At 45.4% G+C, this 15,518-nt stretch overlaps 1 protein-coding gene across 1 annotated transcript in view; it reads right to left on the bottom strand.

Moving 5' to 3' along the window:
• Window positions 1-15,518, bottom strand: part of KIAA1549L (KIAA1549 like) — a 286,023-nt gene that overhangs the window by 16,309 nt on the left and 254,196 nt on the right. Inside the window, exon 18 of the mRNA XM_081538083.1 lies at window positions 9,636-9,986. Within this exon, the coding sequence (XP_081394209.1) occupies window positions 9,636-9,986 (351 nt within the window). The remainder of the gene's footprint in view (window positions 1-9,635; window positions 9,987-15,518) is intronic.

Genomic DNA, 15,518 nt, shown 5'->3' with positions numbered 1-15,518 from the left:
AAGACCCTTACAGCCCACCTAGGCTCTCAGTCATTCACGCTCTGTGGACACGTCAGTCCCTCTGCACCTTATTTTTCTATTATTTATTTTCCTTGTGAAATAAGGCACTGAAATACTTCGTGGGTTTCCACAAAAAACATTTCTTTAGCCATGAAACCATTCTGACATAGCCCGAATACATAACCAAATCAAAGCAGAACTGCTCTGGTTGAAGTTGAGGGTGGGGATGCCCTGGTGAGTTTGACCCTTTGCTTACCTGCATGATGGCACCTGGGGACTCCCTGAACTCTGTGGTTGTGCAGAGTTTGAAAATCATTGTCCTTCCAGCTTGGCATTCCACTATTATCAACAAACCAACAAGTAAGGACATGCCTTTCCCAAAACAGAGAAAGAGGTGTCTAGCCCCTCGTCTCTCTCCGGGCCTCTCCTGATATCAGTAGAGGAGACAGACAACTTATTTTTATCCCTGGTTCTTGGAAGGCGTACTCTGTTGTCAACCCAGTTTTCCAGCCAAGAAAATGCATTCAGTGTCTCTGTCTTGTAACAGTTAACCAAAGAATTGATTAAAAGTTCTGAATTTTTGACAAGTACCAAGGGAATTTCCTTCTTTGGGTGATTTTTTCCAGGTACAAAGCAAGCCTGCACAGGAGATCAAGGTCTCCTTTGGTCTGTACCCTTGGTGCTCCTGGGCAGCTACAGGGTCACAAGAAAAGCAGAAAGGCCACCTGTGCCCTGGGCTGAGGAATTCCCCCCAGCAGGGTCTTCCTCCCTTCCCCCGTGCAGTGCCCCCATGGGTCCAAGACCTCCTGGATTTGCATTCTGGCCCCTCTTCCATGTGTTTGGAACCTGACTCCCTGCCAGCTGCCTTGTGACTCAGATCTCACTGGAAGCTACTGTTCAAAACTGTTACCTTGTTCCAGGTTTATAGTTCCGTGACAGTAGCTATGAGGGGCCCAGTCTGGCACCCAAGGACACCATCTTTTGGGATCCCTGTCCTCTGGCTAGAAAGGAGATCAGACACACAGAACTGAAGGCAGGCTTTATAAATAGCTCTCAGGTCTCCCGGGTGGAAGAAGCCTGGATATAACAAGAAGAGGACACTCTTTGAGCTCAGAAGTTTGGTTGTAAAAGTAGAAGGGATGGTGACCACAGTCTGCTCAAGGCTCCCAGTCCCGATGTCCTTGGGCAGGGAGCAAGGGGGTGGGTCAGGGCCATTCTTTCTAGCAAACCCAGTAGAGAATGAGCCCAGGTGAGACTCCCTATGTGCTGGACCCTCCTTGCGCACCTGCATCTATCCAGAAGGGGAATCAGGTCAAGATCAACCTTGGTGGAGGGTAGCACTAGAGGGGTGACAGGTCAAAGGGGGCAGCCTGCTGTTGAAGGAACAGATCAGGGTCTCAGGCTTTGCACTGGTGGGAGAGTGACGACTCACAGGCCAAAGCCACCTACTCTAGTTGGAGGCCACTGTCCAGGGCCAGCCAGTCAGCCCCAGGCCAGAATGGATATGCCAGTCTTTCCATTCCTGCTGACAATGCTGGCTTCCACTGCATGGCGCCCTTTCCACCGCACTGCAAATACTGCTCAGCACAACCTGTGTCTACCTAAGGCCCCATGCAGCTATAAATAACTTTACATCCTATTGCACGAAGTAGAATCTTCCAGAGGATAGTTCTTATTTAGTTGAAGATAGAGGGCGTGGTAACTGAAGACTGACCCCATGGTGAAAACCCAGTGTTTATCTTGATCTCTCAGCTTACCAGCAGTTACTGAGAGCAACACTGAGGCTTTCAAGGCCCTGGGATTCATAGAAGGTTCGAGCTGGAAAGAGCAGGAGACACCAAGACCTCACTCCTTACCTTAACACAGAGGGAAAGGGAAACCCAGAGAAGTGAGCTGACTTGCCCAAAACCACACAGCCAATTTAAGGGCACTGTCTCAAAATTCTGAGCTAAGGGTGGTGGGGTGCAGAGCACATGGGTTTGGAGTCAGACAAAATTGGAGTTGAAACCTGGCTTGATCTTTACCAGGTGCTTGACCTCAAGCACCTGATAACTTATCTCTCTGTACCTGTTTTCTCATTAGGTGATGAATGTAACAGGATCATACCCCCATTTCAAAGGCTGTTTAAAAGACTCATTTTATATGTTGATGTGATGTTTGGCACATAGTGGATACTCAATAAATGATATGCTCTTCCTTCTGAGACAAGATAATATTTTGATACAGTAATTGTAGTAACCAAGACCTTGCCACCACAGTTCCTTGAATGCTGGGCCCTTCCCCTGCCCCAAGAACATCTTGCCTTCCTGCCCCAGGGAAGGAAGTCTACTACCACTAAAGATGGCCCAAGAGCCAACTCTTCCTGGCATTTCAAAAACTAGAGCTATTAAAATGCAAGAGTTTAGGATTTTGAATATCAAAAACCTAAGCCCTTAAAGCACTCAAAGCTGATGCCAAAACAAGCTTTGAAAGAAGTGAGGTACCTTTAGACAGTCCCTAAGCTTTTTGACACCCGGACCTGCTTCATGGGATACAAGGCTTACATGGAACTTGGGAGGGGGTGGTTTCAGGATGACTGAAGCATATTACTTTTCTTTTTGACATTTGCATATTATTGTGTATGTTATTTCTATTATTATCACATCAGCCCCACTCAGATCATCAGGCATTAGACCCTGGAGGTTGGCAACCCCTGGTTTAGACCACTCTGCTGCCCCTGTATTAGGCAAAGACCCTTAAGTAAAGAAGAGCAGAGCTTAGATGCTAATGAGTTTGGAGAAGGGGCTCTGTGTCCCGTCTCAATCTGGGAGAACAGGGGATGGAGAGGTACAGGGGATGGAGAGGTAGAGAGAATAAATAGAGGGAAGATGCTAGAGAGGGGAGAGGGGCAAGGGTGTGTGTGTGTGTGTGTGTGTGTGTGTGTGTGTGTGTGTGTGTGTGTGTGTGTGTGTAAGACAGAGATGGGGAGAGAGAGAAGAGAGGCCGAAGGGAGAGAGAAGGCTCAAACATGGGAGGAAGGGAAAGAGAAGTCCGGAGAGAGCTTGTAAGCAGGAGGACCAGGAAACAGCTGTGCTCTACCCAGACTAACACCTGCAGACTAGGTGGAAACAAGCCCTTCTCAGGCCGTCCCAGGTAACATAGAGTGACCTACCTTCACAGACTCTGGGAGTTGGGTAACACCCCATTGTTGGCAGATAGCATAACTGACTCCATCTTGGGCCTGTTCAGTTCCTCCTGTCCTTCCATTGTCCCTACCCGGGACTGTACCACGTGGTAAATCACTTCTGTGCTGTCAAGGGCTGTGTAGTTAATAGATATTATCTAATGATCATTAGGTTCCAGGTGGCCTCTATGCTCTGCTCCTCTCCAGTGAGGAAGGCTTTCATGATGTAGTCCCTGCATCCGTAAGACTAATTACTCATCATAAATCTTGACTTAGGAATGCACTCCCTGACTCCCTGGCCCCCAAACCCTAGGTTAACTATGAAACTGTCCCAGAAGCCCCTCTGCAGTGTTGAGTGCAGCTGCTAATGCTTCTGGATCGCCCCCTGCCCCATCCTACCCTGTACGTAAGTTACCCTATAATACTGATCTATTGATTACATGGAACTGCCTCATTTTTCGGTCTCCAGATACCTTCTTGGTTTGTTGGGTTCCCTCCATCCTTGAGCACCATTCAGCACTGCCTAGGGTAGACCTCTCTTGTTGTTCCAACTTCACCAAACTGCCACTGACTTTTATGCAAGAACTAACATTGAACCCCACCCCCCACGCTCCTGCCACTTCCTGCCCCACCAAACCAGGCTGGATGGGAGCTCAGAATAGATTCAAATTAGATTTGGAGAAACACAAGAAATGTTTAACATTTTTTGAACCCAAGTGCTGTGGATATAAATTCCTGCCTGATATGCCTGGTTATCTCATCCTTAATGAAGTTTTAAGAAGGGGTCTTTTGTTTTATTTTTTGAGGGGAGAGGAGGAAAACAGGCTATAATCTTCTCAATTCTATCTTAATAGAGATGTCTCTCTTACAAGGGGCTATGATAGGAATGAAGAAAACCCCATCCAACTGGGTAGGCTTCCTTATAAGAAGAGCACACTCTGAAGTTTAGATTTGAGTTCTCATCAGAGCCTGGGACAACCTTCTGGCTTACCTGGCCAGAGAGTGGAAAGAACATGGGCTTTGAAGTTAGAGAGCCCTGGGTTCCAACCCCAGTTCTGCCCTGTGTAACCTTGGACAAGTTTCTTTTCTTCTCCAGGTCTCAGTTTCCCACAGAGTACGTGGGGGATAGTAATGTTGACTTCATGGGCTGGTTGTTAGATCAGAAGAGACAATGCATGTGTGTGCTGAGTTGTGTCTGACTCTGTGTGACCCCATAGACTGTAGCCCACCAGACTCCTCTGTTTATGGGATTCTCCAGGCAAGGATACTGGAATGGTTGGCATGCCCTCCTCCAGAGGATCTTCCAAACCCAGGGATTGAACTCGTGTCTCCTGTGTCTCCTGCACTGCAGGCAGATTCTTTACCACTAGTAACACCTGGAACACCCTGGAAGAGACAAGATCACTAAGCCTAATATCCTATATAGTGGGAGCTCCATAGATGGCAGCTGTTGTTATTATCACTGTTAGTTGCATTTGTAAGGCCTCTAGTGGGGAAGATATTTTCACCCTGCTGCCTTTCTTGGAGGGCTTCCTGGGTAGCTTAGTAGTAAACAATCTGCCTGCAGATGTAGGTGATACAGGAGATGAGGGTTTGATTCCTCCGTCAGGAAGGTCCCTGGAGAAGGAAATAGAAACCCACTCCAGTATTCTTGCCTGGAAAATTCCATGGACAGAGGAGTCTGGTGGGCTACAGTCCATGGGGTCGCAAAGAGTCTGACACAACTGAGCATGCACACATACCTTTCTCAGCACCCCCTACTCTGACACCAACAGGAAGGCTATAGGATGTTTTCATTCCACTTGGCAGAGACCCATTATGGCTGCTAGCAAAATTGGATTGGTCATCAGGTGTCAAGTCCAATTTCTTCACAGATTCAAGGGGTAAAATATGATCAAGAGTCTCCTGAACTGAGATGCAGGAGTCCCCAGGTGCCAGCAATAACCTTTTCCATGATAAAAATGCCATCAGCCTGGCCGAATGCATTTAGAACCAGCAACTTCCAATTATCCTTCAGTAGAGCTTGGAGTGCTTCCTTTTTGGAAGCTGAAAAGTAATCATAGTTATCATTCTAAATTGCCACCTTGTCCATTGATTTCCACAGTATCATAGCACAAGAGGGCCTGGCAAGAACTTGGGTTGAGAATTATCATTGCTACTGTGTATTGTTAGCCATTTCTCTTTTCATTAAAATAAGGACCTCATGTGTTGTTGGCAAAAGGAAATCTTAACAATGAAAAAACTGCCTTTGATATTCAGTTTGATGGATCATCTCTCTGCTGTATTATTTCTCAGTCCACTTCCATTCTTTGGTGGCTTCATTTTTTAAAAGTATATAATACTAACGTTTCTGCCTTTCTTGGCAAAACTGCCAATCCTGAATTATAGCAAACAGAACCATCTAAGCTTTCATATTCCCACAATGACATTTTTAGATGGTTTTGTTAAATTGAGGCATATGGATGTGGGTTGTGGCATCTTCTGGCCTGTCATTGGAAGACTCATCCCAGTTGTTTAAGTTTTTCTCTCTGAAACCCAGATCTGTTCACAGATCCCCAGAATCTGGCCTCCAGCTCAAGGGGTTCAGTCATTCCTGAGGATCATCTTTAAACAGAAGTGAGGCTTCCCTGAGCACGCTCTTAAAAAGAGTGTAACAGAGTAGAAGAAAAAGATGTCATCTCAGAAGTGTCAGGAAAAGGGAGATAAGCAGTGGAACCCAGTGGAAAGAAGAGAATATTTTTATAATAATGGCTACATTTATCCAGTAATTCCATGTACCAGGCTCCATAGGAAGCACTCTGATTAAAATCCACTAACACCTGTTGGGTGCTAAGTGCCAGGACCGTGCTGAGCATTTTACATGAATTATCATCCTTTCCCCACTGCAGCTCTCTTCTCATCACCATTCTATGGCTGAGGAGACAGGAGGCTCTGAGTTACGGTCACCCGGTAAGGTCATTCAGCTAGTGAGTGCCATCCCACTCTGGGTAGAGGGAGAACTTGGGGATATGGTCAATGTCTGGAATCAGAAAGGATGAGCCAATGAAACTGAAGTCAGTGTGGATCAGTGTAAAAATGGATACAGGTAGCCCTCCCCCAAAGGACAGCCACTTTATGTGGTAAGATTAGAGTGTTTTCAACATCTCAGTGGGAAAAGCCCTTCTTTCCCCATAAAGAAGAGTACCAATTTAATGGGCAATTAGTTAAGAAAACTGTAATTGTGGAAACTGTAATACGACTGTCATGGGAAAGTATTTTAAAGTACCCGATTTGCAAGGCTCAGTGAGCATTTTTCTAACTCTCTCTGAAAAAAGGGTATGCGGATTCTCATCTGATGGGAGCATGGCCAGTGGCGGCCCCAGAGTTGCTGGCACTCTTCTGGAAGTCAGTGCTTCTTGAACAGATCCAGCAAAGTTCCTGGATGGCAGAGGCAAACTCCTATTCCTGAGATCTGGGCATAAATAGAGACCAAAGTCTTCTATTTAACTTAAACATTGTATTAAGGGGACTTCCCTGGTGGTCCAGTGGCTAAGAGTTCACACTCCCAAAGCAGGGGGCCCAGTTTCGATGTTCGGTTGGGGAACTAGATCCTGTATGCTGCAACAAAGACTCAGCACAGCCAAATAAATAAATAGTAAATATTAAAATAAAATCCTTTAAAACATTAAGAATTTTGCACTGTATTCCACCTATATCTCAGAAAAATGGGATGCAAAAAAGATGTCCCACGTTCACCCTATTTCCTTTACTGACTTTGCTCTCTGGGTTTGCATTTCACAGGCTGAGAAAAATGACTCTAATATCAACCAGTTTTCCTTCTGATAATGTTGTACTTTCCCTAAATTGGCTTTTATTTCATGAAAGACCATAAAGTGAAGTCTCTCAGTCATGTCCAACTCTTCAACCCCATAGACTGTAGTCTGCCAGGCTCCTCTGTCCATGGGATTTTCCAGGCAAGAATACTGGAGTGGGTTGCCATTTCCTTCTCCAGGGGATCTTCCTGACCCAGGGATTGAACCCAGGTCTCCCTCACTGCAGGCAGACTCTACCATCCGAACCACCAGGGAAGCCCAAAGTGAAAGTTGCTCAGCCGTGTCCGATTCTTGCAACCCCATGGACTATACAGTTCATGGAATTCTCCAGGCAAGAATACCAGAGTGGGTCGTCTTTCCCTTCTCCAGGGGATCTTCCCAGCCCAGAGATCGAACCCAGGTCTCCCGCATTGCAGGTGGATTCTTTACCAGCTGAGCGACAAGGGAAGCCAATGAAAGACCATGTTGACCAACAAACAAATATTCTGACCCACCTGGTCATTCAGCTTCTCACTGCAGGTTTGTAAGTTAATAATACAGCAGTTTCAGTGAGTTTAAGCAGCATGATCTGATCACCCTGGAGTGAATGGACAAAACAGAAATTCTGCACCTGCCGACCTAAAGACAAACTCTTGCAGTGATGATGACCTCATCCAAATACAGGTGTCCCTGCCCCAAAGGCTCAGTTTGAAATAAACTTTGGTCTCTCCTGATAAGAGTTTTATCAACAGGGAAAGGCTGGGCCAGAGACTGACATTCAAAGAGAAAGACTGAGGGGATTAAGAATAGTGTTAAGAGAAGACATCTCAGGGACCTAGTGAAGGAGGGAATCTGGAACAAAGAACAATATGGAAGTTCACAACAGTGTGTAGATTAGGTAGTTATGTAGCATAACAGCAATTTGTTAAGTGCCATTGTAGGGGTGCTGTTGGAGGCTGGTGGTTGAAGTTATCAAAAGGCTCCACAAGCTCATAGGTGTCCCTAATAGTCTACTGGAAAGTGAAAGAAAAAATATGATGGAGAAAAATGTAACAGCAGAAGGCATGTTAAGAACACGGGCTTTGTCACCAGATGGCCCGACTTTGGGTCCTGGCTCCATCCCTTCCTGGCTGTGTGACTTGAACAACCTGTGAAACCTCAGTTTCAACATCTGTAAAATAAGGATAAAAGTAGTAACTGTCTCAGAGGCATATAGTAAGAACTAAATAAATGAGTTACCATACACATGACACTTAGATCACTACATAGTAACAGTGAAGCACTCAATACATGTTAGCTTTTGCTATTGTTGTTCACTGGAGAAGTTGTATCCAACTCTTTGCGACTCCATGGACTATAGCATACCAGGCTTCCCTGTCCTTCACTAGTTCCTGAAATTTGCTCAGATTCATGTCCATTGAGTCGGTGATGCCATCCAGCCATCTCATCCTCTGTCACCCCCTTCTCTTCCTGCCTTTAATCTTTCCCAGTACCCGGGTCTTTTCCAATGAGTCGGCTCTTCACGTCAGGTGGCCAAAGTACTGGCGCTTCAGCTTCAGCAACAGTCCTTCAAATGAATAATCAGGATTGATTTCCTTTAGGATTGACTGGTTTGATCTCCTTGCAGTCCAAGGGACTCTCAAGAGTCTTCTCCAACACCACAATTTGAAAGCATCAATTCTTTGGTGCTCAGCCTTCTTTATGGTACAGCTCACATCCACACATGACTACTGGAAAATCCATAGCTTTGACTACACGGACCTTTGTCAGCAACGTGCCTTCTCTAGCTTTTATTAGATAATTAAATATCACAACAACAATTTATAATGCTCTATTAATGAGCAACTTGGAGATAGGACATGAAATATTACAAGGGTGGAATCTATATATCACATAAAGCATTGTCTATTATGGTCTGTGGCTTATAAAACTATGTCTTTTTAAAAAGATTATCTGTAGACACTATGGTGATGAACTAATTAAATGCAAACTAATTAAAATGGTTGCTTAAATTATAGAAGCCTTTAGTCACTGGGTACTTTCTCAGATACTGAAGTACAGTTACTAGTTAATGAGATGATCATGACAAACCTTTATGGCATTTACTGGGTGCCTGGCATCCATCTAGTACCTCATGTATATCAACTCTGTTAATCTTTAATTACCTTAGGAAGTTGGTTATTTTTCTTATCTGTTTATTTCACCTGTAGAAAATCTAAGTAACATCCCCAAGTCACAAAGCCGCTGAATGCTAGAGCTGGAATTCAAAGTCAAACCACCCATCTCCAGAGCCTCTGCTCAGAACCACAGGCTCCATTGCCCCCTGACATGGGGCCTTGCCCTGTGTTTTGCCATTTAAATGAAGTCCTTGCCCTTGGGGTTGTAGAAAACCACCGGTGCACAAAGAATGAGGTCTAGCCTTCACAGGAGGGATAGAAAAGGAAATTCATTCAAAAATGTATTTCAGCTGGAGGTCAGGGCTTCCTGTATGCCTGTGCCCATAAGACTGAAAGGCTTAGGCTTGGATCAGGGATGGAGGATGGATTGAGAGCCCAGCAAAGGTTGTCTCCAAATCCCAAGGTGGCTCATCACAAAAGTCCCCGCCCTGAGACCCCTGTGGGCACACCCCGGGAGGGACGGGCCTGATGATGACAAGCAGATGGGAGGGATGTCTGACTTACCGGCCGGGGCAGACTGTACTGGTACATTTCTGGGCGGTAGGTCGGCACCCACTGCACCCCAGCCCTGGGCCGTGTCATGGTCCCCGGGGCACTGGTCACCACCTCGGAGTAGGGCAGGTGCTGGGCGGAGCCATAGGCCTCCGGGTGCCGGCCCTGGCCCGCATGGCCCGCCGACGCCAGGCTGAAGGCCTCCTCTAGCAGCATGTGCATCTGCTGCCGGACCTCGTCGATGGAGGGCTGCGAGCTCAGCGTGGAGGTCTCCGAGTGGCCTTTCACCTGCCTCGACCGGCTGTAGCCCCGGGGCTCGTTCACTCTGTCGATGTTGGTTTCCTCTATGATCTCAGGCTCCGTCTGTGGGACCAAACAAACGCCCAGCAATTTGTTAATGAACTTTCCTTCCATTAATGTTGTCTGTAACTTACTCTAAAATGTTTCATTTGGATAAGCGATATTAGGCATTTGTGCTAATTTATGTTATACCCTAGGTGCCCTCTCCAGGAATTCATACTACAGAGCTATGCAGCTAGTATTGTATCAGTGAGGCCATGCTCCAACTATCTATGTGAAATGAACCTCAGTTACTGGAGGGTAAGGAATGCACCAGGCTTTGCTAATTAGCATAATGAGGATGAGAAATGGCTTCTCACTGATGACATTAACAGTATCCTTTAAATCAGGGGCCCCCAACCTCCAGGATCTAATGCTTGATGATCTGAGGTGGAGCTGATGTAATAATAATTGAAATAAAGTGCACAATAAATGTAATGTGCTTGAATCATCCTTCTGAAACCACCCCTCCCAACCCCAGCCCCGGTCCGTGGAAAAATTGTCTTCCAAAAATCTGTCCCTGGTGCCAAAAAAGGTGAGGACCGCTGCTCTAAAATCTTTCATTGACATTCTTTACCCTTATGCCTTTTAGGTAAAGGAATCCAGAACACCTTGTAGTCTACACCCAAGAGTTGGTGTTCTGGACCATAGACTAACTCTCTAAATGGTCCTGTGCCCAGGGATTGAGTGATTTGCTGGTTGCCTGATGCCATTTATCAGAGAGAGTAACAAAGTCAGATCTCAAAGTGTGGAGCCTCCTGAGTTAGAAGCTCTAGGGTCAGGGCCCAGCAATCAGTGCCTTAACGAGCCCTCCAGGAGATCCGGATGGTTGCTCAAGTTTGAGACCCACCGCTGGAGAAGGTTCGCCTGCCTTCTTCCAGTGAACCTTCCACTCCGGAAGCAGTTGCAGTACCCAATGGGCAGACAGTTGGGACTTGAGCAGCTTCCAGAGCAGGCTGCCTGCCCTGTCTTGTCTGCCGGCCCATGAATGCTTATTTAATAAGTCTGCACGTATGGCAGGTTTTGCTCTGAGATTTGCTTTTGTGATAAGATGATGGTGGGACTGTGGAGACTAGTTAATCCACATCCACTTCAACTATGCCCATGGCTACTACTATCTGCTAAAAGAACCTGAGAGTTCTGTGAGAATAAACTAGCACAGATTAGTTTGCCACCCTGCTCTCCATCCATGACACAACTGTCATCTTAAGATAATGAGAAAATACAGATAAGCAAGTAGAACAGGGCAGAAAAGCCTCAGGGCAAAACCAAGAGATGAGGAACTGCTAAGACAACATCACCAAGTTGCTGTGCTCAGGGCAAATGCTGCCACAATGACCAGGTCTAAAAGGCAAGCCAAGAAGATAAAAGACAGCACAGGAAAGATGTTCCAACTGGAATAGTTACTTAACTTTTCGATGTTTCGGTTTCCTCGTCTGTAAAATGAGGATAATAAGACCTGCCTCAAAGGGTTTTTATAAGGATTGAATAAGATGACTGAGATAGAGAGTTTAGAATAGTAGCAGATGGTAAAAACACAATAATGGTAGCTTTTGTCATCATCATAATTGTCATTATTCTTACTTTTATTTATTCAACCACATGTTATTTATCACAAACAGAGCACTCAGATGGGCTTCCCGGTGGCACTTCCCGGTAGTAAAGAACCCGGCTGCCAACGCATAAGACCTAAGAGACGTGGGTTCGATCCCTGGGTCTTGAAGATCCTGGAGGAGGGCATTGCAACTCCCTCCAGTATTCTTGCCTGGAGAATCCCACAGACAGAGGAGCCTGGCGGGCTACAGTCGATGGAGCTGCAAAGAGTCGGACATGACTGAGCTACTGAGCACATATGCACAGAGCACTTGGATACAAAAGAATGTGCACAGTAAGAAAATGTCATCAGGGAACCCATTTACTAAGGGGAGCCCTTCCTTCCTTAAGATCTAGATGTGGAAGGTCAGAACTACATTATGTTTCATGTTTTAAAATTTATTTACTTTTCTTTAGTATTAATACATGCACATTAGAGAAGAAACAAACAAAAAATACAGAAAGCATGAAAAAGAAATTAGACATCTCCTGTAACCTCATCACACAAAATTAGGGCTTGTATAGTTCAAGATCAAAAGACAAGATTCTCTGCCAACTTGCAAGTCTAGATTTATCAACACATTCACAAACAGTGAATAATTCAGAATACTATTTTTTATATCAACACAAGCAAGGATAGATTTATGGAGTAGAGTGCAAAATTACCTCTGCGATAACAAACAAGAACTCTAAGACATTTCATGCCTGGGTGTATGCCCCTAGATCCTGGGCTGGAGATGCACCGGGGGGCTCTTATGCCTGGGGTTCTTAAGGAAAAGGTTTGAGATCACCCTGGGGAAATATGCTCCCTGAAGACCCCAGGGATACCTTCTAGGTAATGAAAACTACCTCTTTTTTTTTTGTCATTGTTAACTTTTCTGTTTTTGTATATACCTAGAGCCTGTTACACAGACTAAAGTAAGTCTGAAAGAAACTTCTGAACGACGTTTTCATACAATGCTTAGAACATTCTGGATGAAACTCCAGGGCCTGAGGGACTTGAGGAGACCATTTCACTGAAGCCCTATTTTACCGCTGAGGAGCTGGAGGCCATAGCAGTTAAGTGACTGACCCAATGTCCACCAGAGCGGGCAGTGGCCGAGTCTCGCTCTCCCAGCCCCAGTCCCAGGCACATCGTGCTGCACCCCACTGCCTCTCACAGCTCCCTGTCAGTGCTGGTTGTCACCCACACGCTGCCCTTCCCCCTGACATCTCCAGTCTCCCCGATAAACAATGGACGCCTGGGGCCACGCTGCTCCCAGGTGGAAGATGAACGGCACTGAGGCAGGCTATGATTCCCCGCTCCCGCCAGCGGTGCTGTGCATTTCCAGTCATCCTGGTGGATCTCTTATGATGTGAATTTATAGTTGTGCCTTCAGCAGGGCCAAAACAAGCTTCTTAGCAACAACTTCCTACTCTCGTTTTCCTAGGATTCCTGGGGTGGGGCTGTTCTGAGTTGGGGAGGGGGTTCTCTGAGCAAGGCTTGGGGAAGACATTATCTTTGCCAGGGAGGTGGAGATACATTCTGTAGAATCCCATGGCATCTACTCCATAACACCTTAATGGAAATCAACTTCTGCTCACCCTGCTTGAGTTTTCATCTTGTGGTGGGGTGGGGGCTCCCTTTAACTGGAGGGACCAGAGTCATAACCCAAGTATGACCTCAACAGGAGTCCTGTTTTCCCACTGTTCTCACTTGGTTGTTTAGTCTCCTAATGTCTATAGAATGGGAACAAGGCAAGCTCTCATTATTTCCTGGGATTTCCCATTTTCATACTTGATTTGCTTATTTAATCTCAAGCAAGTCTGAATGCTCTCTGAGCCCATTTTACTTGTCTTTCATGAGCTGAAAAGAAGGCACTTGGCATTCAATAAAGCTTTGTGAAACTGAACCAAAATAAAAAATTGTTTAGTTAACCACAGAGTATTAATAGAATTTGAGGTTAAGATAAACGGCCATGTTCCCCAACAAATTTCCTCCAACACTGCAGGACCACAGATAAGGTACTCAAACTCCCTAAGCCTCAGGCTCCTCACCTGAAAAATAGGAGCACTAACCATGGTCTGGGAAGTCCCTTCTGGTTCTTACATTGGCTCTGATTTAGGTTGATTTCTTGGACTCCGTCTGCTCTAAGAGAATGCACATTCCTCCTACAATCACGGTTCTTGGGAGAATCTGATGTCCACTCATAAGGGCAATCTCTCCTCCCTCTGTATCACCTCCCTCCCTACCTCAAAATATACAAATAGTGATAACTTTTTTCTTTTACTTAACAGATAATCATTGATTTCAACCCCATGATCAGCCTGGGTTGGGAGTTGCAGATGTAATTAATAAGATAGTGTCATAGTCCTCAAGGAGCTCCCAGTCTACAGAAGCAGACAAGTGACACAACAATAATAATAATAACAGCTAATGTTTACTGACAGCTTGTGTGTCAGACACTGTTCTAAGTGCTTTATATAGATCTTACAATAATCTAAGAGGCAACAACTATAGCTATTCTTATTTTGAAAACATTATTGAAGCATTGACAGATGAAATATCTTGCCCATAATTGGTGGAGCTGCATTTTGAACCCAGAGAGTCTGATTCCAGCACCCAAGCTCTCACCCACCACATATACAAACAGATCCAATACCGTTATCACAGATGTGGGCTCTTACAGAGGGATAGACATGTGTGACCAGGAAGACAGACTACAAAGTAATACTTGAGATAATCTACCTCATCAGATTGGGCTTCTCAGGTGGCGCTAGTGGTAAAGAACCCACCTACCAATGCGGAGACGTAAGAGATACAGGTTCAATCCCTGGGTTGGGAAGATCCCCTGGAGGAGGGCATGGCAACCTACTCTAGTATTCTTGCCTGGAGAATCCCATGGACGGAGGAGCCTTGCGGGTTACAGTCCACAGGGTCGCACAGAGTCAGACATGACTGAAGCAACTTAGCACGCGCACACACCTCATCGATTATTATAAGGATGTAAAACATCAATATGCAAATACCAAGTGTTAAGAAGAGTGTCTGGCACAGAAGCAGACACTTCCATATTCTCTTCCTCCTCCCACAAACTGGGGGCTCCATTAGGGCTGGGTCAGTGTCTTACTGCTATATCCACAGCCCCCAATTCAGAACTTAGCCCAAAGCTGAAACCAGTAATTGCCTCTTAAGCAAAAGAACTGAACAGAGCAGGTGCTCAGAGTTCCTTGAGGACCTGAGATGTGCCAGTCCCGTGCTGGGTTTTCCACTTGTGGTCCCTCACCAATCCCCGAGGGCCTTGTAGTTGTACCCATTTTCCAGGTAAGACATATGTGTCAACTGGTTTAACCTGCTCCAAGTCCTTCTCCCTAACTTGCACATTTTTGAATATACCTTTTGCTTTTATTTGACAGAAAGGGGTGACAGGCACAAAGACAGATCTCAGCGTTGGCTGATGGTTGGCTTGGGTACAAATGTCAGTGGCGTATCTGGGACAGAGACTATATTTTTAAACCTCCTTAACTTAGGGCTTACCATACTTACTTTTCCAACATTATAATTCTGAGAAGCACTGGGGAACTTTTTTTTTCAAATGATTTTTATAAATCAATCAAGATATACTTCAATAAAAATTCTAAGAATTTAATCAGGGAATGTCTGTTCATGGTAGAAAATTAGAAAACATAGATAAGCAAAAGGAAGGAAATTAAAATCCACTCTAATCCTATCACCAAAAATAACAAAATGTTAACAATGTGACCTTCGTGCCTGTCCTTCCAGCTGTTTCCTATGCATATGAAATAGAATGAAGATTATGAATGATGATGTATTACCAACACCCTCCCAGTTGCTCACCCACCCCACCCATCACCCCACTCCAGTCAGCTACAAAGAATCCTGGTGTGGACCATCTCAGTTTCTCCCCTCTTTTTCCAAGGGGAGCCCATCACTTGGCACAAGATTCTCTGGCTTTTGTGATG

Source organism: Giraffa tippelskirchi, chromosome 11, assembly GCF_054371585.1.
Source record: "Giraffa tippelskirchi isolate mGirTip1 chromosome 11, T2T-mGirTip1v1.2.pri, whole genome shotgun sequence".
In the NCBI taxonomy this organism is placed as follows: domain Eukaryota; kingdom Metazoa; phylum Chordata; class Mammalia; order Artiodactyla; family Giraffidae; genus Giraffa; species Giraffa tippelskirchi.
Note: the sequence above shows the minus strand (reverse complement) of the source record. Positions and strands in the feature narration are given on the sequence as shown.